This window comes from Podarcis raffonei, chromosome 1 (assembly GCF_027172205.1).
Source record: "Podarcis raffonei isolate rPodRaf1 chromosome 1, rPodRaf1.pri, whole genome shotgun sequence".
Taxonomy (NCBI): domain Eukaryota; kingdom Metazoa; phylum Chordata; class Lepidosauria; order Squamata; family Lacertidae; genus Podarcis; species Podarcis raffonei.
The window spans coordinates 31,179,485-31,200,211 of NC_070602.1; the positions used below are offsets into that span (position 1 = coordinate 31,179,485).

The 20,727-nt window shown below is 40.9% G+C and overlaps 1 protein-coding gene across 4 annotated transcripts in view; it reads right to left on the reverse strand.

The window, feature by feature from the left end:
* Window positions 1-895: 895 nt before the first annotated feature.
* The window catches only part of YLPM1 (YLP motif containing 1), a 53,449-nt gene continuing 33,617 nt past the window's right edge, over window positions 896-20,727 (reverse strand). For 3 of the 4 annotated variants that reach the window (XM_053379372.1, XM_053379364.1, XM_053379389.1), the window contains 4 exons: window positions 15,387-15,438; window positions 2,925-3,055; window positions 1,588-1,769; window positions 896-1,297 (listed from right to left, as the gene is read on the reverse strand). In XM_053379372.1, coding sequence (XP_053235347.1) covers window positions 1,623-1,769; window positions 2,925-3,055; window positions 15,387-15,438 — 330 coding nt within the window. In that variant the 3' untranslated portion in view covers window positions 896-1,297; window positions 1,588-1,622. Of the gene's footprint in view, window positions 1,298-1,587; window positions 1,770-2,924; window positions 3,056-15,386; window positions 15,439-20,727 lie in introns of those variants that run through there. The other variant, XM_053379381.1, reaches the window with a different exon arrangement.

Here is a 20,727-nt window from a genome sequence, read left to right on the forward strand (position 1 = left end):
TCTCCTCGTAATTACTGTGAAATGCAGGCCCACAAATAGCTTGGCCCACAAAGTCACAGTGCGACAAAATAGGAAAGTATACATATGAATAAGCTTTTGTAGCCATTTAACATTCTGCACTGTATCCAAATATTCTATTGTTCATTCTGGGAACAGTTTCCAAATTATACATAATTAATCAGACTAGAAAATGTCAAGTAAACAAATATATTACAATGATAAACCATTCATTAAATACTAAACAGTGGCCCTCCTTCAATACAGCAAAAAATGCCCTCCTCATTACTAATGTACCCGTGAATAAAAATAATTTGCTAGGCAATCACAAACTGATTGGCTAAGAAGAGTTAATGAAGCATATTTCAAGACCACCACCACCACCCTTTTTCTAAAAGAAAACTAAGATAGCAATGGTCTCATTCAAACGATTTGGCACCTTCTCCATCCATATAATTCATAACACAAACCACTGAATTGGAACTCGAAAAGGACAAAAGCAGTTCACTGCATTTGTTCGTTAGCAAGCATGCAAAACGGAGCATGTAACAAGACAGAGAGAACATTGTATGTAAAGTTGCTTGACCATCCTCCTTGAGGCAAATCATTTTCTCTCCAACATAAAATAAAGCCTTCTTCTTAGGACAGTTGAAATGGCTTTTAATCTCCATGCACACACTAATGCTTTCTGGCGTTAATGTGCACATTTAATTTTGTGTGTGAAGAATAAAATTGTTTTGAACAGGAAGTTTATAAGGAAACATGGCATGTTAATGACCAAGGGCTCCGACATTCCGCAAAGAGTTGAAGGGATCATCTTTTTAAGCAAACCACACAAACACACACACACACACACAAAAATTAGAGCAGCCTATATAATATATGGTCGACTAAGTCATTCACTAGGTTCGTAGTGAAAGTTTATTGTTCTGTTTTCTAGTACAATAAACTACAAAGTTTGTACAGTAAAAAATAACAACAGCCACAAAGCAACAATGCAATTGTAATGCTGACATTCTGCGACAGTACAGAAGAAGAAATGTCCATGGCCTCATCTTTCCACTCTACTGCACGCATAAAAGCTAGAACTACTAATTTTAACACAAAAACCTTTCACATTTAGATGCAAGCTCCATATAACTCGGGGGTGCTGGATATCACCAGGTAGAATTCCAAGGAATGCAATAGGGAAGAACACAAAAAAAATGAAGTTTCAAAAGAAAAGAACCGCACAACTCTCCAGAGGGCGAATGACAAGTTCCACGTCACCCTGTGTTCAGTTCTCATCAAAGCAAACTGCCTGCAGGGAAAAGGAAACTGTTACAGAAAAGTAGTTAAGTTTTGGGGACTGTGAGAAAAAAGCAGACTGCTGATCAGTAGTCAGGCTTTCCCTCAATTTTTTGAACTGTGGCATTCCAATACCCTCCAGCCACCATGCATCATATAGAGGAGATTGGACATCAAATAGACATGCACAACTGACAAGTCTATCAATGCCCTAATGTCCAAATTATTATCGAGCGGACAACGCTATCATTGTTCATTCTTTAGGTCATTCTCAAAAACTCACCAAGACACAGGAACTCTTACCTTGTAGGTAGAAAAATTCTACTTGACAAATTGCGTCAGATGTACTTTGTGCGATTGAGGGCTCTCTCAGCAAAATGACCACTTTCATCGGTGATTTTCTCCCAATCCGTTTGTCCCACCACAAAACCAATGGCCCTCTTTCTGTCTGCATCCTTTTTTTCTTCAAGGTCTGCCCACCTTACCTACGAAGAACACAGCATTGGGATGATACTCAGTTCCAGAAAACGAAGCGAGACATTTTTGCCAATAATACGGTTTTGTGCTCAGCGAAGGCTTCGGACAACTTAGAAAAAGGGAAGGCAACTTTACTGGTTCAGAATTCTAGAATGCTCAAAGATTTGCGGACCTCACAAGTTTGCAAGTAGAATTTATTTAGTGTCATATTTATTTATTAAATTTAGATCCCACATCTTCTTCCGAAGAGCATAGGAGCTAGTGCTCTGAATGTGCAAAGCAGGGAGCCTTTCACGAAGACTTTTGCCCCCTCTTCAGCAGATGCGAAACTGTTCACAAGGAATTCGCTGGGGGAAAAGAGTGAACCTGTCCCAGTTGCCAAGACAAGAGAGATGACATTCCTTCGCTCGGCTCCATTTGCGTTTAGTTTAGTAGTTGGGCAGGAAGGGGATATGTATAAAGACGCACATCCAAATGTGGGTCTTACTACTGTAAGGGAGTGCAGATGATGTCCAGATGTGACTCTTCCATTTGCATGGCATTACTTTCAATGGGATGCATGGGACAAGGAAACTGCAAGCGCACTGTAGCAAGTTGTCCAGGCAACGAGGATGTGCTCCCTTCCCACCACAACGGATGCAGGTGCGAAAGTGAAAGAATATGTGGAAAGAAGTTCAGGGTTTTTCCTGTGTCCCCACACCCCCTTCCAATGTTTGGTACAAAAAAATCAAACATCATTAAAATTTGGCTTAGCACTAAGTAGAACCAATCCTTCTTCAGGGAACCTGTACAAACTTCAGGACAGCTCTAATGTGTGTACTCAAGCCATACTGCAAATCTACCAAATACCTCCATATTTTCCATTTCCCTACTTATTTACTGTTTCCTCGTCTTCTTACTAAGTAGCCTCTGCTGCCTTTAGCTATAAATGTGTACTACTAAGCTTTGCTATCTCCCCTGTTTTTACAGGAGCATGACGAGATACGAATTTTTAGAAGAAATTTTCAGAAAGAGAAATTGAATCTAATGGACATTAAAATGAAAGCAATGGCCCCACAGTGCTTCCAGACATAGATTAGCTGAACTAAACATATAGTTCATGCTTTAGGGAAAACTTTCTGGGTGAGACCCTCTGAGACATTAAACCAAAATTACTTTATTACCCTCTTCTTTCCAGGTTCAGAAGCACGGGTATCATAATCATCTGGAAGCTGAAGATAATCTTCCATTCTGCTGGCAATTGCTTCCCAATCACGCTTCCTCTTAGCACCAGTTCGCAAGCCATCCAATTTGTCTGAGAACAAACATACAGCCTCAGGGTTAAAGGGGAAAAGCACACTTGTGTAATGCCCAATACAAACAAGATGCAAGGGAATGCTTTCAGAAGGGCAAGTTGCTATCTTATAGCAGTGGTATATGCAAGTTCTTGGGTGTCTTCATGAGTAAAATGGCAAAACCCATTGTCACTTTTTTGAAGCATCAATCTGTGATGATCCGGGAGAAAAATTTGTGCTGGATAATCATACAACAGGCCATATAATGTAGCGATACTTGAACATGTTTTTGAAATGATACAAATTTAAATACTAAAGGAAGTTTTTAATACCTTGTGTTATGCCAACGCTGTGGCAAATGCGTATCAGTGCACCTGCCAGATATCTACATTTATTTTTGAAAGACTATAAGACGGCTTTTGAACTGCCTGTGTTGGAGTCAAGGACATTTGACTTGTGGTGCAGAGCACCAGCCATAAAAGGAATAAACCCACAAGTTTCTCACTTTCTTCCTTTGATTGAACGGATATGACTGTCCTCATGTGAAGGTCAGTATTACTGTTCTAATAAACTTTTGGTGTGGTCAATTTTTCCTGAACATTAATCTTTAAGAATGTGTATTATCAGGAAGCAGTTGCTACTGCCGAGAAACAAACTGGTATGAATAGGTGAAATTTGTGTCAGAGCTCACAAATATTTTCTATATGCATAATTTGCTCCCACCCACCCAGGTTCATAATGTACTACACAATTCAAATAACGTACTACACAATTAAAAATTATTTATACCAATCTATTTTAAGTGTACAACAGTATGTTTAATGCTATAAGTTTTCTAAATGGTTCCCAGAGATTGCTATTAAAAATTAGCAAACCCCAAACTATCTGTTTGTAGACAGAGCCTTGCCTTGCCTATTTGCCAGAAAGCAGAAAATATCAATTTAAAGAACTGCAAAAATTAGCTTATTTATTAATCCAGTGAACCAAAGTAGCAGCTATATCTAATTTAATATCAAACTACAAAAGAATTTTCTGTAAATCAGAACAAAAAATGTTAAGTATGAAATAAATTCCATTCAAATAACCTAAACCCTATTTTTCTATTTTTGCTGGAACTACTTCAAGCCTGAATGATGATATATAAAAATTACTCAAAATTATATTATTTGGAAGAATATTTATCTATTATTTAGCTACACTTACATTAACCTGTTTTTAAAAGTTAAAAACGCAAACTATATCCAATTAAAAATGGCAGTTACAGCTCCAAAGATACCATCTGCCAATAGTCAGATAAAAGTATTGTTAACATTCTGCAATAATAGAAGTGTTTTGAAATCTGAGTGTTATGCACAACATTGCTCAGAAAAAAAACATTTTCTATCAAAGAGTTTAGAATCATGAATAGAAACAATGTATAAATGCCATGTTAGCAGATATCTTTACATATTCATTTAAGATTACAAGATATGAAGTTGGAACTTGTACAAAAGAGGGCCAGGAGCCAAAATGTGCTTGTGTATACAGTGGTACCTCGCAAGACGAATGCCTCGCAAGACGAAAAACGCGCAAGACGAAAGGTTTTTTCGTTTTTTGAGTTGCTTCGCAAGACGATTTTCCCTATGGGCTTGCTTCGCAAGACAAAAACGTCTTGCGAGTTTGTTCCCTTTTTTCTTAAAGCCGCTTGAAGAGGCGCAGTTGCGACGGACCGTGCTTCGCAAGACGAAAAACATCGCAAGACGAAAAGACTCGCGAAACGAATTAATTTCGTCTTGCGAGGCACCACTGTATGTTGCAGATTTTTCTTTCCATATGTCATTCTTCAATGCTGCATAAAAACATGTTCCAGAACATCACCCCATCTTCAAAGCAACATTGGGGGCGGGGCTAAAGGAGGGGAGAAAATCGCTGCTGCTCATGCAGCTCCTCGGACACTGAGCCAGGAATCAAATTGTTCTGAATGAAAGCATAAACTGGCATATCTGATCATCAACATAGAAGAGTTTATTCCCTCATTCAGGTGGGATATGAATGATGTATGCAATAGAAAAGTGAGAAAGAGGTACTGAACAAAAAGTCCTTGTTCATTTAGCGACCTGTTTCATAAATATTCCGCTCCTTTTCATGGTGTATTTTTAAAATGTGATGTAATTTTAAAGGTATTACGGCACAATTTCTCCTGCTTATTTCCAATATGGAAGCCCTTCAAGCTTCTGATCAAATGCCATTCACATTGATATGGCTGTATTTTTTTCTGACCATGATGCGTATGTTTTGTACAAATATGCTATAGTGAGTAAACGTCTGCTTAAGCTTTTTTCTGTAGTTATTCCACAAGCACATCCATGGTACACTGAGGATTCCAATCACTGAGGTTTTTTCACTGCTTTAGTGACCTCATTGCATTGTTATGTGTGGTGTTCTTTCTGTTGCCTGCATTTAACTTCCTTGTAAAATAAATTTCCACGAGGAAAGAAAAAAGTGATGTGAACCTTAAAATGCAAAATTCAACAAATACTTACCTCAATAAACATAAAATAAACAAAGAACAGCTTAAGATATAAGGTGCCAATAGTGATAGCCATTTCACACATTGTTTTTATAAAACAGTGGAGACGAACATTAGATCTATCTTTTCCATGAAGTTTGATTTGGTACCAAAATAATGTGGAAAAAAATGAATGAAAAGAGTCACTGCAAATGTGAAGTTGTTAGATGGACTCACGATCACTTAGCAGCAGTTACATTTTTAGCTGAGGTAATAATTCATTTGGAAGCAGGTATGTAAGAAAATTTCAGGTACATAGTATTCAGACGAATGCCAATGCAGCATTTTATGTTATAGGCAACATTTACTACAATAAAAGGTTTAGCGTTTTACATACATCTATGAATCAGGAATCTAACACAGTGGCATTTCATTGAGGTTTATGAGGGAGCACTCACAGGGGAAAACATTTGGATCAGATCGCAACATTCAACAGCATTTTGTTTCAGAGCAACTTGGGATGATGAGCAGTATTCCTACACTACCTAAATGATTTTCTTCTAAGTTGCCCTCGTAAAATAACTTTCACCAGGAGGGATGGGAGGTGGGTATGTCAACTATGAATATCGCTGGCCATCGTACTTCTGGTATGTTAAGTTGGGAACAGGAGGGACTGTGCTTCTGTTCCTATGTGACCAGTCAGTTCCAAAAGGTACTCTGCTCCATGGAATTTATGCTGCAGGGTTCCAAAAATATCCATCTTGAGTTCCTTGCTGTGTAATGTGCGTCTGAAATGACTGAGCAGGGTCACCTGCAGACCTGGTCTGAATTGCCATCAGTATTAACATTTGACACACGATTCTCTTTCCATCTACATCAAAATGGACTACAGAAGCTCTGAACGTGTGTTTGAAATTGGGAAAGAGGTTGGAAAAATAAAGATAGACCTTCTGATTAGATTTAATCAGATGAAAGGTTAAACATTCTTTTTGTCAGAGTGGTCAACCAGACACTTCAGGGAATCCCACCAGAATGGCATGAGGCCAACAAACCCCCACACCCCTTGCTGGTACCCAGGAACTGGAAGTTAGAAACACTGCAAAGTAAGACTGAAGTACTGTTGGCTGGTGATGCAGTTGAGCAAGAAAGGATCTGGATGGTGGGCTTGCATTCACCCTAAAGGATTGGGTTTGCAGCCTGGTATTGTTAGGTCTGGTCTTGCCGATAACTTGAGTACCCTTCATGGCTCATAGCACCTTTTAAGCAACCTCACTTGGTACACAAACCGTGGTCATTTTTTTGAAAAACAGAGTTATGCATGCCTTGATAACCTCCAGATTAGATCAGTGCTATTTGCTTTCAGTGAGATATCCTTTCAAGATCATCCAGAAACTTCAAATAATTTAGAACAAAGTGGCAAGTCTTACCTAGAACCGATAAGACTGATAGAAGGAACATTCTCAACAGCACTTAAAGAGGTTTCCTGTCTTCCAATTTGTTTCTAGGCACAATTCATGATGCTGGCTCTAATTTATAGAGCTCTAAAGCATTGGCATGGGCCAGGTTAGCTGAAAAACTGCCTATTCCCTAACAAACCTGCCCAGTTATTGTCTTCACAGGTTCTATTAAGCATGCCCCTACCTTTGAGTTGAAATGGATGGCAACAAAAGCTGGTGCCTTCTGGCTCCTTGCAGCATCTGTAGAGCTCCCTCTAATGTCCATTTGCTTAGTACCCTCCTTTGACCATTTTCAAGATGCCAGCTAAAGGCACTGGGTCTTTGCACACCCTTTATTACCTTTGTTTTCACGGCTGTCTTAAAACTGCTTTGAGAGATGGTTAAAATTGCTTCTAACTCCCATCGTCCCAATTGCCGACAGTTATGTTTTGACAATGGACTGAATTATTTATTTATGTGAATTTCAATACCCTTGGAAGCTGCCTCAAATCAAAGCTGAGAGCTGAAGCACTAACATTTTAAAAGTAAATTAATGTAGGACTCTTCCTTATATAAAAAATGTTACTGCTGGAAGTTTTACATACAATGTTCTTATGAGACTACTGGTTTGTTTACAACAGTCACATAAAGACAAATTGTGCCTCTGCAGTGAGTATGTGACCCCAACAATTATCAGTTCATGAACTTATCTACACACACCTCATTCAGCGTCCACCCAACCATAAGGGCAACACGGTAAGACAGATGTTTCCTACTATTTGTTACAGTGCAACAGTTAGAAATTACAGGAACCCCCAGGTACAGAGTAAGTGAAGGATGTTTCCTATATAATTCTGCCATTTCCTCCCCACTGAATGTAGTATGCACAGCTGAATGTCTTCTATGCAAATCACGATGTACTTGCTATCTCCTGCTTCGGCACCTCCAGAATTACCATCAGAAACCTTGGCCACCAGTTCCAAGTCACTAAATATCTAATTTAACCTAATGGACTGAAAGCTCATGAAACTACTGTTAGGATATTTCCGTTCCACCTTAAAAGGGAGCAGGATGTTTGTATAACAGCCTGCGTAAGTTCCTGTCTCACAGGATGTTTATGTTGTGAGTTCGTTTCGTTTTTGCCTGTCTTGCCTGAGCAGTCGGAGCAGACGGTCATGATTTCTTTGTTCTGACCAACGCCTAATAAACTGTAAATATGCATGTTCTGCTCTCAAGCTGTGCAACTTCTGTTGTGTGAATTCTGCTGTCAGAGTGTGCACTAAGCCAGAGGCTTAGTGTCGCTGAATTGCTGATATTGCCTGACTACGGGAGGTCGATGGATCGTCCGGCACCGAGCTTGGGCTCAGATGGACTTTATCTCCCTGGCAGTATCCCCAAAACAAGGTTTCGGGCCCAGATTCACGGCACTTGCAGGAGAGTAAGACTGCGACAGACTGCTGAGGTATGTGTGGGAAAAGCGAAAGCAGAGGCTTTTCTGTTGCCGCGGCAGCCTCTTTGATGTCCGGCTGGCCTAATTGGCCTGGGAACCGAGCCAAGCAGGCTTCGTGATTTATGGGTGCCAAGATAAGGAGTCTCTGAAGTGAAGAAGACTCACGGCTGGCGTTAAGAGGTGGAATGGAGTTTTTCCAAGCCTCTGAAGCTGCTGAGTGTCCAAAGTTAAATCGGGACAATTATCAGAGCTGGGCAAAATGGTGTGAGAGTTTGCTGCGTCAGTTTGAAGTCTGGCATACTGTCTCTGAAGCCACTCCAGATCCTCAGACAGAGAAATGGCAGGCTCAGAATTCGAGAGCCATAGACGTAATAGTCTTGTCCGTCTCTCTGGAGGAAATTGCTACGCTAGCTGGCAACACGACTGCACGTCAGATGTGGAATGCTTTGAAGATAGCCCATCTGCCAGTCATCCCAGCCCAGAGTTTGACTGCGTCGGAGGTCCTGGCTGTTTCCCAGAATGCGAGTGAATGCAGAGATGCCGAGGGCACCGGTTGCAAGCTGCAGGGGGAGCTGACTGTGATGTCATCCCAGGCAGCATTCCAGCCTCCAGAGGGAGCCAAGGAGTCGGCAGCTGAGAGCTCTGTTTCTCGTGAGAACCAAGGTCAGAGCCTTTGCAGAGGCCGGAAGACCAGATGTAAACAGAGCAAGATGCTTGCAGGTGGCCAGAAGCAGAAGGGGGGTGAAAAGCCCTCGCCAGTGGAAAACAAGGCTTTGTTTGCTGGCACAGCTTCACCAAAGGCTAAAGGCAAGTCTGATGGCCAGGAGCAGGGGGGCAAGCAGCAAAAGCCCACGCCAGTGGAAAACAAGGTTTTGTTTGCTGGCACAGCTTCACCAAAGGCTAAAGGCAAGTCTGATGGCCAGGAGCGGGGGGGCAAGCAGCAAAAGCCCACGCCAGTGGAAAACAAGGTTTTGTTTGCTGGCACTGCTTCACCAAAGGCAAAAGCCAAAGCCAGGTTTATTGTGGATTCAGGCTGCACGCGCCATATCACCAAAGACCGCCATCTGTTCATCTCCTTCACACCTCAAGATGGAGAGATCCACCTGGCTGATGGAAGGACTTTGCAAGCTACAGGAGTTGGAACTGTGAAACTTGCAAGTCTGAATACGACCATTAGCAATGTACTTTTTGTTCCAGGAGCTGCGGACAATTTGATTAGTGTACCACAGCTGACTGGGCGTGGTTTTGAGATTTCCTTCAAGAGGACTGTCTGTGTCATCAGAAAAGGCAAAGAGGACATGTGGCATGCCAAGTTGATGGATGGTTTGTTCAGTCTAACTTATGATGATGTTGCTGTGTCTAATGCTGATACTTGTTGTGTTGCACAAACTAACAAGGTTCTTCATGCAGGATGCATTCACGATGCACATCGCAGATTTTGTCACCTCTCTTGGCAAGCGCTAACCAAGATGCCTGAGTTGGTTGAAGGTTTGGACATCAAACCTTGCAAATATCACATGAAATGTGTATCTTGTGCAGAGAACAAGGTGAAGGTTGCTCCAAAAGGCAAGGAGTCTAGCAGGCAGGCTTCCAAACCCTACCAGCTAGTTCACGCAGACCTGGTAGGTCCTCTAGCGCCCTCTTTGGGAGGAGCAAGGTACTTCATGGTTCTAATTGATTCTTTTTCCAGGTACATTCATGTGTTTATGCTCGAGCAGAAATCGCAAGCATTTCCTAGGTTCAAGGCATTCTGTGCTTGGTTGGAGAATGCTCACGGTAAACGTATTGGTTGTCTGTTTACTGATCGAGGCGGGGAATTCACTTCTCAGCAGTTTGAAGCTTTCCTGACTGAGAAGGGAATCCAGCATGACTTGTCAACGCCTAGATCGCCATGGATGAATGGGCTTGCGGAGAGAGCAAATCAAACGTTGCTGCAAGGAATAAAAACCTTGTTGCATGATGCCAACCTCCCTGAGAAGTTTTGGGGGGAGGCTCTCTCGAATTTGGTTTACACTTTTAATCGCAGACTGTCATCACCTATTGGCTGCACTCCCTATGAGAAAATGTTTGGTAAGAAACCTAACACCAAGCACTTGAGAATCTTTGGTTCTGACATGTGGGTGCACACCCCACAAAGCAACAAGCTTGGGAAGCGTGGGGCACATGGTTTGTTCATGGGGTACGAAAAAGGTGCATACAGAGTATGGATGACTAACTCTAAATCCATAAAGTTCACAAGGAGTGTTGAGTACAATCCTAAGTGGGGGGAAAATGTGGGAATTTTCCAGAGTTACCCAGAGGAGGATGAAGGTGATGTGAAGAAAGCAGATCATGCTGAGAAAGCTGAGGAAACTGAGGATGAGGATGATGATGATCAGAGTTCGGATTCCAGTTCAGTGGGCGGCGCTGCTGCTGCTGTCAGTGACAGTGATGACACAGCAGACTACAAGAGCGCAAAGGCCTCAGTCAGACCATCTGATGAGTCTGACAATGAACTGGAAGAACCACTGTTCACCATTGGTCACTATTCTCCTAAGAAGGAGGAGATGAGTCCAGAAGACTTGCGTCTGGTTCGCAGGTCTGAAAGGGCGACCAAAGGCAAACCTCCAAAGAGATTTGCTGATGAGTTTGCTAAGATGGCAACTGCTGTTCTTAGTAGCTCAGAGAAGGTGTGGGAACCTTCAAGCTTCAAAGAGGTTCAGGAGTTAACCTCTAAAGATGCTGAGCCTTGGCTTAATGCCATGAAGGCTGAAGTTGATTCCTTGAATAGGAACCAGACTTGGGAGCTGGTACCGGTAGTCCCAGGGATGAGACTGGTTGGCAGCAAATGGGTCTTCAAGGCCAAGACAGACCAGAATGGCAAGGTTGTCAGACACAAAGCCAGATTGGTTGCCAGAGGTTTTTCACAGGTACCAGGGCAGGATTACCACGAGACCTACTCACCCACGGTCAAATATGAGAGCATTCGGCTGATGCTCAAGATCGCTGCGGAGGAGAAAATGCATGTTTCCCATCATGACATTAATACAGCTTTTTTGTACGGGATTTTGGGGGAGGAGCTGTACATGCTTCCACCTGACGGGATGCAGATACAGAAGGGAATGGTCTGTAAACTGCGGAAATCCTTATATGGTCTCAAGCAGAGTGCCAGGTGTTGGAACACAAAACTCACTGAAACGTTGCTTTCTCTAGGTTTTCACCAGGGCAAAGCTGATCCTTGTGTGTTTGTCAAGGAGGAGGGGCAAAACAAACTGTATTGTTTATGTTTTGTTGATGATCTTCTGATGTTTTGGAAGAATCAGGCTTTCTACCAAAGCACCCTAGCTCAGCTGAAGGAGCACTTTGACATGAAGGATCTTGGTGAGGTATCCAACTATCTTTCTCTGCAGGTGGAGAGGGACCAAGCAGGTAATTTTCTGGTACACCAAACACAGAAAATTGCTGATGTATTAACCAGGTTGAATTTGGTTGATGCAAACCCAGCAGACACACCGATGGTGACAGGTTACCAGGTAGACAGTACTGCTGAAGCGTTTTCTGACACAACGCTGTACAGATGCATTCTAGGCAAGTTGAATTTCATTGCTAGATGTTCGAGACCTGACATTGCTGTAAGCACTAACCTGCTTAGCAGACATGCTAACAATCCTACTGTTCAGGATTGGAAAGCTCTGAAGCGCATAGCCCGGTATTTGAAAGGGACTATGCACTACAGGCTGAGGTTCACCAGTCAGAAGACTGGAGGTCTTGAAATCTTTGCAGATGCAAGTTTTGGAAGTGACACCACGGATGGTACAAGCACTTCTGGAGTATGCTACATGTACAACCACTGCCTGTTTGACTGGTTGTGCAAAAAGCAGACAACAGTTAGCCTAAGTTCCTGTGAAGCAGAACTCAATGCTCTGTCATTTTCACTCATGGATTGTGAATGGTTGATGCAACTGTTTAAGGACATTGGGGTTTCTGTGAAATGTCCTATACAAGTGTATCAAGACAATAGATCTTGTTTGGCTTTGCTGAACTCAGAGAGTTGCAAGCAAAGAACCAAGTACTTGCAGATTAAGCTACATCGTGCAAGAGAGTGTATTCAGAAAGGACTTATTCAGGTGTCCTACATGCCAGGAAATGAAATTCCTGCTGATCTGTTGTCTAAGGTTGTTAACAGAGAACAACTGAAGGTTTACGCACAAAGGTTGCAATTGGGTTGAACCACAGGTACTACAGGTTACACGGAAAGGGGGAGGATGTTAGGATATTTCCGTTCCACCTTAAAAGGGAGCAGGATGTTTGTATAACAGCCTGCGTAAGTTCCTGTCTCACAGGATGTTTATGTTGTGAGTTCGTTTCGTTTTTGCCTGTCTTGCCTGAGCAGTCGGAGCAGACGGTCATGATTTCTTTGTTCTGACCAACGCCTAATAAACTGTAAATATGCATGTTCTGCTCTCAAGCTGTGCAACTTCTGTTGTGTGAATTCTGCTGTCAGAGTGTGCACTAAGCCAGAGGCTTAGTGTCGCTGAATTGCTGATATTGCCTGACTACGGGAGGTCGATGGATCGTCCGGCACCGAGCTTGGGCTCAGATGGACTTTATCTCCCTGGCAGTATCCCAACAACTACTATGATACTGAGACGATAGTAAGGAACACTCTCTGAACTTGAACAGGGACTGAATATGTAAAAACTCTCAATTATGCATTTGTATATGAAATTAATTACTGAATGCAAAAGGAAAAACTTCCTATAGTTACTATAGTTAGTCAGATATACAAGAGTATATAAGGTCAAAATGCACACACTCCCATAAGAAAATTATGTACCGGTAACTATTTACGAACTATGTTAAATCCATCAAGATTTTACACTACGCAGGTATGACAAAATATGACATTGAATTAGAGACAGTAATATATACATTTCTTGCATGTGAAGACTTTATTGGGTAGATTCTTTTCAACTACTTAGCTCTCCAGCATGAGATTTTGGCTGATATTAGGAATTTACGATGCTCTTTTGAGATTTCAATAGCACATCCAACAGAACTTAGCAGCAGAAAAGGTGAAAAGGCTATTTTATGCAAATAGTACAAGCAGTGAAATAGTCTCTTTATACTGCACCCTAACACTGAGTATGAGCGTATACACTGTGTGTGTATGTATTGTGAGCATGCACCAATATTCAAATTCAAACTCTGAAGGGTCACCACACACACTTTGTTTTCCAGCTTATGCTACATACTCTCAATGTAATCCAAAGCAGAGCGATAGCTTCTCAGATAGCATGTTCAATTAATCAATTCTAAATTGATTATGGAAACCCCTTTCCTCTGTTGTATGATTGACACCAACCCAGACTGATACAGATATCTGCTCTGCAGTTTAATATAGATGATTTTATTTACTGTTTCAGATGATTTTTTAACTTTAGTATTGCCGTTGTGTATTACATTGACTTTTACAGCACTGAGACTGCTGTGATAAAGGGCAGGTTATCAGTGCTTTAAATACATAGACAAATGCTGAATATGCCTGCAGTACCTAAAATCCTGGAAGTTAAAGGTATAATGGAACCTCGGAAGCCGAACATAATCTGCTCTAGAAGGACATTCGACTTCTGAAACGTTCAAATTCAGAGGTGCGGCTTCCAGCTGGCTGACAGCTGGGCTTTTTGCAGATCAGAAGTCGAACGTTCAGATTCCGAGGAATGTTTGAAAACCAGAACATTTACTTCCGGGCTTTCGACGTTCGGGAGCCGAAATGTTCGGGAATGAAGTGGTTTGAGAACCGAGGTTCTACTTTACAATGAAGGGAATGGGGTACAGTGGTACCTCAGGTTACATACGCTTCAGGTTACAGACTCCACTAACCCAGAAATAGTGCTTCAGGTTAAGAACTTGGCTTCAGGATAAGAACAGAAATCATGCTCCGGTAGCACGAGGCCCCATTAGCTAAAGTGGTGCTTCAGGTTAAGAACAGTTTCAGGTTAAGTACGGACCTCCGGAACGAATTAAGTACTTAACCTGAGGTACCACTGTACTTTATTAGTATTTTGTCCAGCAAAGCTTTCAAGACTGATGTTGGAAAGCAGCACTAATGGTTTAGTTCAATCTGTTTAACAGAGAAACTAAAAAGTAATGGGAGTTCCTTTATGCCAACATACATCGTATTGTTCAGCATTATGTATATATTATTTCTTTGATTATTTCTTTGACAAATGTGCTAATAAAATTGATTTCAATGGTCAGGCCAACTTCCTTCTGAATAAGGTTTATTCCTATGAATCCTATGAAACAAAAGCTGCACTTCTACAAGGCTTTTTGATGCATTATTTAGGCTGGTCAATTAAATTACTGCATTATGGCAGTAGTATAAGAGGAAGCATGCTATTAAATAAGATGGTTGAAAATAAACGTAAGACAGAAACAAGATGAAGTATGGGCTTCATATCTTCACTCAGAAGTATTGAGGCTTAATTACATGTAAAGAATGAACTGACACTTGATGTCATCACAAGTTGACCAAACTTTCTAGTAACAGTACTTAGACATACTTCTGGTCATTTGTTGTTCCCAACTATGCTAAAGCAAAGCATAATGCCGAGCAACATATGAAAACTAATCCGTTTAATATAAATGCCCCGTAAATAAAATTATAGTGTAAAGAAGAATATAAATTGATTCTATTATCCTCAGCAGCTCAGCAGGAAATGCAAATGCAACTCACTTATTTGAATGCTAGAATAAAAGTAACATCATTACGCAAACCACACAAAAAGCTACAAGTTAAAGGATTCGATTATTTGTACCTTTTCCAACAATAAAAGGTAAGTGCATATTACACAGCTCAGAGATATTTGTATTTTCAGAAATGGCATACCCAATTCATATCATTTTGCCTTAGGCAAGTGTTCAGAGCTGCAAACAAGAGATGTGCAAATACTGTCATATATATTTTACTTGGAAAAAAGAAATGAAATACCCACCTAGTTTTGCTTCAGAAGTATCCATCTCCCATTTGCTTTTCGGAATGTAACCCTAAATCATATACAGAGAGAAGCTCGAAGGATTAGAGAGAGATAAGAGACATAACATACATTTTAATTTGCAAAAGCATTATACTGTAAACATTTCCTTAGGGCTACCTGCATGAGAACTGTGAATGGGAAGAATGTTTTTTAAAATGCAAACTACTGCAAAAATAATAATAACCATAATTCCATCACATCCAGTGCAAGATATCACTCTCAGTAAATAAAGGGCTCCTGAGTCAGTTTACAGCAACAACAGTAGAAAGACATATTACATACTTCTCAATGTGGCATGATCTGAAGTATATTTGCGACAAGTCACAGAGACCTATGCACACCATGGCTCTCCAGATTTCCCCAACTCTGTGTGCTGCATCATAATGCCCTAATTTTGGGGAGGGGGAGAGGGTGGAGCAGGAAGGAGGCTTAAGAGGTTCTAGGGTTTGACTAAAGAGTTTTACCCATTGTTATTTGCAGTCTTTCCAGAGTATTTTCCACAAACATAGGATCAAATTATTTATTCTGAAATAGGTATCTTTTTTCAACCGTACAGAAGAATTCCGCAATTTGTGTTCCGACTACATAGTGTATTTTTATTAAACAATTTTATAATGGCACAAATATTTAATATGAGAGAACGTAAAAATGCCGTGCGAATCCAGTTTTATTCCTTTGGCTAGCTTTAGATTATATTTTATATATGAGGATATCTCCATATGCTCAGCTTGAGTTTGATGATGTTTATGTTATATGGTGCTAGTCACAGATGTAATGCCAAGTGTAATGTGTGAACTTAAACAAGTCCGGTTCCGATCCAACGGAGCATGTCTGAAGTACTTCATGAGTAACTTGCTTTTTCAAAAATAAGAAGAAATCCCATCAACCAGCTATTTGGTAGCAAATGGGACTGAATACAGTGCTTGTTCTTTCTCCTGAGCAGCTGACACTATTTCAGCTTTGTAAAGAAAACAATGTTTATGCAGCCCGGGCAGCTGGATTGGAAAGCGGTATTGAGAAATAAACACATGTTTTGTGAACAAGACTGCCCCATTCAGCTACCAACACACATGCACGGGCCCTAAGTGGACCAAAGTGAAAGTCTGTAATAACCAAAGTACAACCCTAACAATCATTCTTTGTTAAGATTTTATGTGAACGGTGTGTCTCAACTGAATATAACAAACATTTAACTTCATCCAGATAGGACAGATGTACAGTTAGTTGGTAGAAAACCTGATCTAGAAGCAGATGTACAACCTGTTTTGGATGTACTCTGCATTCCTTTTGATGAATCAGGTTTGTAGCATGAAGAATGCTCCTTGTTCCAGTGCTGATTTTCAAGGTTGTGACTTGGGAGTGTCTTTTACCTACTTAGGCTGTTATACCAGCTGCTACCTTCCCTGGAAAATTCACATCTGGTTGTAGTCATTTATGCACCACAAAACTTTGTAACCCGCGCTACATGGGGTTGCCCTTGAAAAGTGTCCCAAGACTTTAAATAGTGCAAAATACCACAGCCAGGTTGCCAGCAGGAACGAGCCAGTCAAAGCATATTATTCCAGGTACTGGTTGATCTGCATTGTCCGCTGATTGGTTTCCAAATTGAGTTCAAGGTGTTTGTTCTTACCTTTAAAGCCCTACACATCTTGGGCCCTATGTATCTTAAAGGCCAATGTATCTCTGGTAAGTACTACCTCAAGGGCATGCACAATGCAAAGTTTGACGCTTGATAGGTAACAAGTTTGGTGAATGTCCACCAAATTTTTAGTAGTACTGCTAGTTCTATGAAATGCTCTCCCCAGAAAGAATCACCTAGCCCCAAAACGGTATGCCTCCAGGTGCTAGTCAAAAACTTGACTCTTTGGGAAGACGTTTGGAGCCCGGTGATTCTGTTCTCTCACGTATGAGTTATTCCATAGTCCCGTGTTTCCACTGAAATGACCATGTTGTCTATTTTTGTTCTGCCACTGCGTACTTTTGCTTTGGTTTTTACTGTGCTCTTTCTATTGACCATGTTGCTACCTGTCTGGATTATTTATATAATAAAGCATGATATAAATATTTTAAATAAACAAACCTTGTAAACCCTTATAGGTAATTCAGTTCATATAAATCCAATGAATGAGTCTGAATTCCATAAGTACATTTAGTTTCCTCATTTTAGAAATTCAGGAGTTTACTGCTTCTGTGAGAATGTTATTAATCTGATCCTTAGTTCAAACCATGAGAAGCAAACAACAGAGGCCGAAGACAGAAGTGAAAAAAGGCAGAGGAGGAACTCTTTCTTCTTCTGATAGCCCCACAACTGCTTTTCTCATTCCTTCTCCACCCACCCTTTTGAAATACTGCCCCGGTTGTTGCTTTTCCTTACAAAACAAATTGAGGGAAATGTACACAAAATTTTGTATAGTGTGTAATTTGGCCCTCACTTCTGCTATAAAGAAATGGCATAACACCAATGGAGTAATTCCGATTTCAAGAATGAAAAGCAAAGAACCTCTCAAATGGCGCAATATCCCTATGTATTTAGAATATTTCCCAGCTATTAGGCATTGGGCCAAATTTCTTCAAGCTGTTTTCAATGGCGCTGAACCTTACCTGTGAGTTCTTCTCACAAAATGGGGCTTCCCTCTCCACTGCAACTTTCTGCACACCAAGAAAAGCAGTTCCTGAGGGCTTGGAGACCCTCTGGAAGGGCATGAAATAAGCATGGAAAGACTGCAATGGGAAGGGAGAAGTGCTGAACATATGTAGTATCTTCCCTTGTGCAAGGAGAAGTACCTTTTGCTTGGCATCTTTGGGTCCAAACCATTGTCATAGTGGATCAGAAAATGTGGATCAAGAAGTGGTGAAATAAAAGAAAGTGCACAGTAAGAATAAATGGACTGTTATTCCAATGGAGGGCTGTAGAAAGTAGAGTCCCCCGAGATTTGGTATTGGGACAGGCACTTTTTAACAATGTAGAATTAGGGGAGAGAAGTGAGGAGGCCAAGTTTGCTGATGTTCACAGTCATTAAAACAAAAAGAGATTGTGAAGAGCTCTGAAAGGACCTCTCCAAACTGTGATAATGGACGACTAAAATGGCAAATGCATTTCAATGTAAAGAAGAGTAAAGTGATACACAACGGTGCAAAAAATATAAATCTCACGTATATTTTCAAGCAGTCTGAACTAGTGTTGACTGACCAGGAACAAGACCTTGGGGTCGTAGTGCATAGCTCGATGGATATGTGAATATGTTGACCCAGTGTGCAGCAGCTGTGAAAAAGGCAAATTCCATGCTTCGGATCGTTAGGAAGGGAACTGAAAATAAAATTGCCGATATCATAATGCCGTTTCACAAATCTATAGTGCGACCGCATTTGGAATACCGTGTGCCTTTCTGGTTGCCTATCCTCAAAAAAGATATTGTAGAATTGGAGAAGGTTCAGGAAAGGGCAACCAAAATGATAAAGGGGATGGAGCATCTCCCCTGTGAGAGAAGGTTAAAAACATTTCAGGCTCTTTGGTTTAGAGAAAAGCTGAGCCAGAGGCAACATGATAGAAGTGCATTGCGCCATGTACGTTAGGGAGAAAGTAGATAATTCCCCCCTCTCTCATAGCAACAGAATTCATAGATATCCATCCAACGAAGCTGAATGTTTCGAGATTCAGGAAAGATAAAAGAAAGTACTTCTTAACATAGTACACAAATTATGGAATTCTATCCATAAGAGGCAGTGATGGCCACCAACTTTAGAAGAGAGGCTTTAAAAGAGAATTAGACAAATGCCATCAAGGGCTACTGACCCTGATAGTTGTGTCCACTGTCAGAGGAAGTAGGCTTCTGAATAGCAGCTGCTTAAGTGCTGTTGCTGGGGGAAGGTCCAGGACGCTGGTGACCTTCCTTTGCCAAGGTCATAAGTCAGTCTTAGGCTAACAAGCTTTGGTATTTGTCCATCCATCTGGTGTTTGAAGATCTTCAGGAACAATGACAACCTCCAAACCGGTCCTCTCAGTCCCTCACTGAGTCAGCAGAAAACAACGCCCCAAAGACTAAACCAGACGCATCGATGACTACATATTTATGAACTGTTCTCAATAAACCTAACTTTTAGTTTAACAGTATAAACCACATTTGTGTGGATTTTTAATAGCTGCTATCCTTCATCTTAATAGTTGTTTCTCATTAACATTCAGAAGGGGATTATTGGGAAACAGTCAGGAACAGACTACCCTCCTGAGGAAGGCAACATCCTCATGGTCTTTTACATGGTCTGTAAAAGATCTGTGTCCCCCCCACACAAAAAAATCTACCTGATGGTGCTGGATCTGCAGACTTTTAAACAAGAGAACTCAGTGGCTATACCAGATGAACAGACTTTGAGCATCTGTAGCTCTTACACCTTCTGAGGTAAATACTGAATACTCAATGAACATCAAGTCAAAACCATTGCTCTTTGAGTTGGAGTATATCATCCAAATAGTTCACCTTGCATATGCATTTAGAGTTCCAAGCTCCAGCTTAATAGGAAGCTCAACCAGCAGTCCACTTTTGTACAAAGCCTTAGAACTGAAATTAAGACAGCAAAAATACTTACAATGATGAAGTACTACAAATAGAAATCATTGATTCTAGAGCGTGGAAACGTCCTTGTGTCCTCATATAATTCACAATGGACCTCCCCACAAGCAGTAATACTATAAATATGTCACCTTCAAAATAATAATAATTATGTATCAACTATATATCTGATACACTCATTTTATAACCCTTTAAAATGGTTATATTCCTGTTTAGGTTCTGTAAACAAAAAATGATTTAAAATAAAACTCAAATACATTACTGTAAACATTCTATCCTTTAAAAAAAATTTGAAAAGTAAATAAACAATTTACCAACTTGAAACATGTCACTAACAAGCTTCTAAAAATGGCTCTTGGCCCAATATACCAGGGAGGAATTAGGAGTTCTGAATATATATGCACTGTGAAGCATTTTGATTATATCACCACTTAAACGTATCCACTATCATAAAGTTTCACTCATTTGAGTCATGGAATTATATCTCGTTGTACGTTTAACCTCCAGTATCTTTGTCTTGCAGGTTATCCAGACTTTTATTCTTGCCATCAGCAGAACTTCCAAAGATCTCAGGAGCCAGTTGCTGGATGCTTTGAGAGATATCAAAATGTTACCAGTCATTGCTGGGGCATCTCCTTTCATCTCTAGCTACTGCTGCTCAACTTCCAGGCAGATCAGTGAAGCCAACTGAATTCCAGATGCTGGGATTTGGCTGTTTGCGGCGCATATAT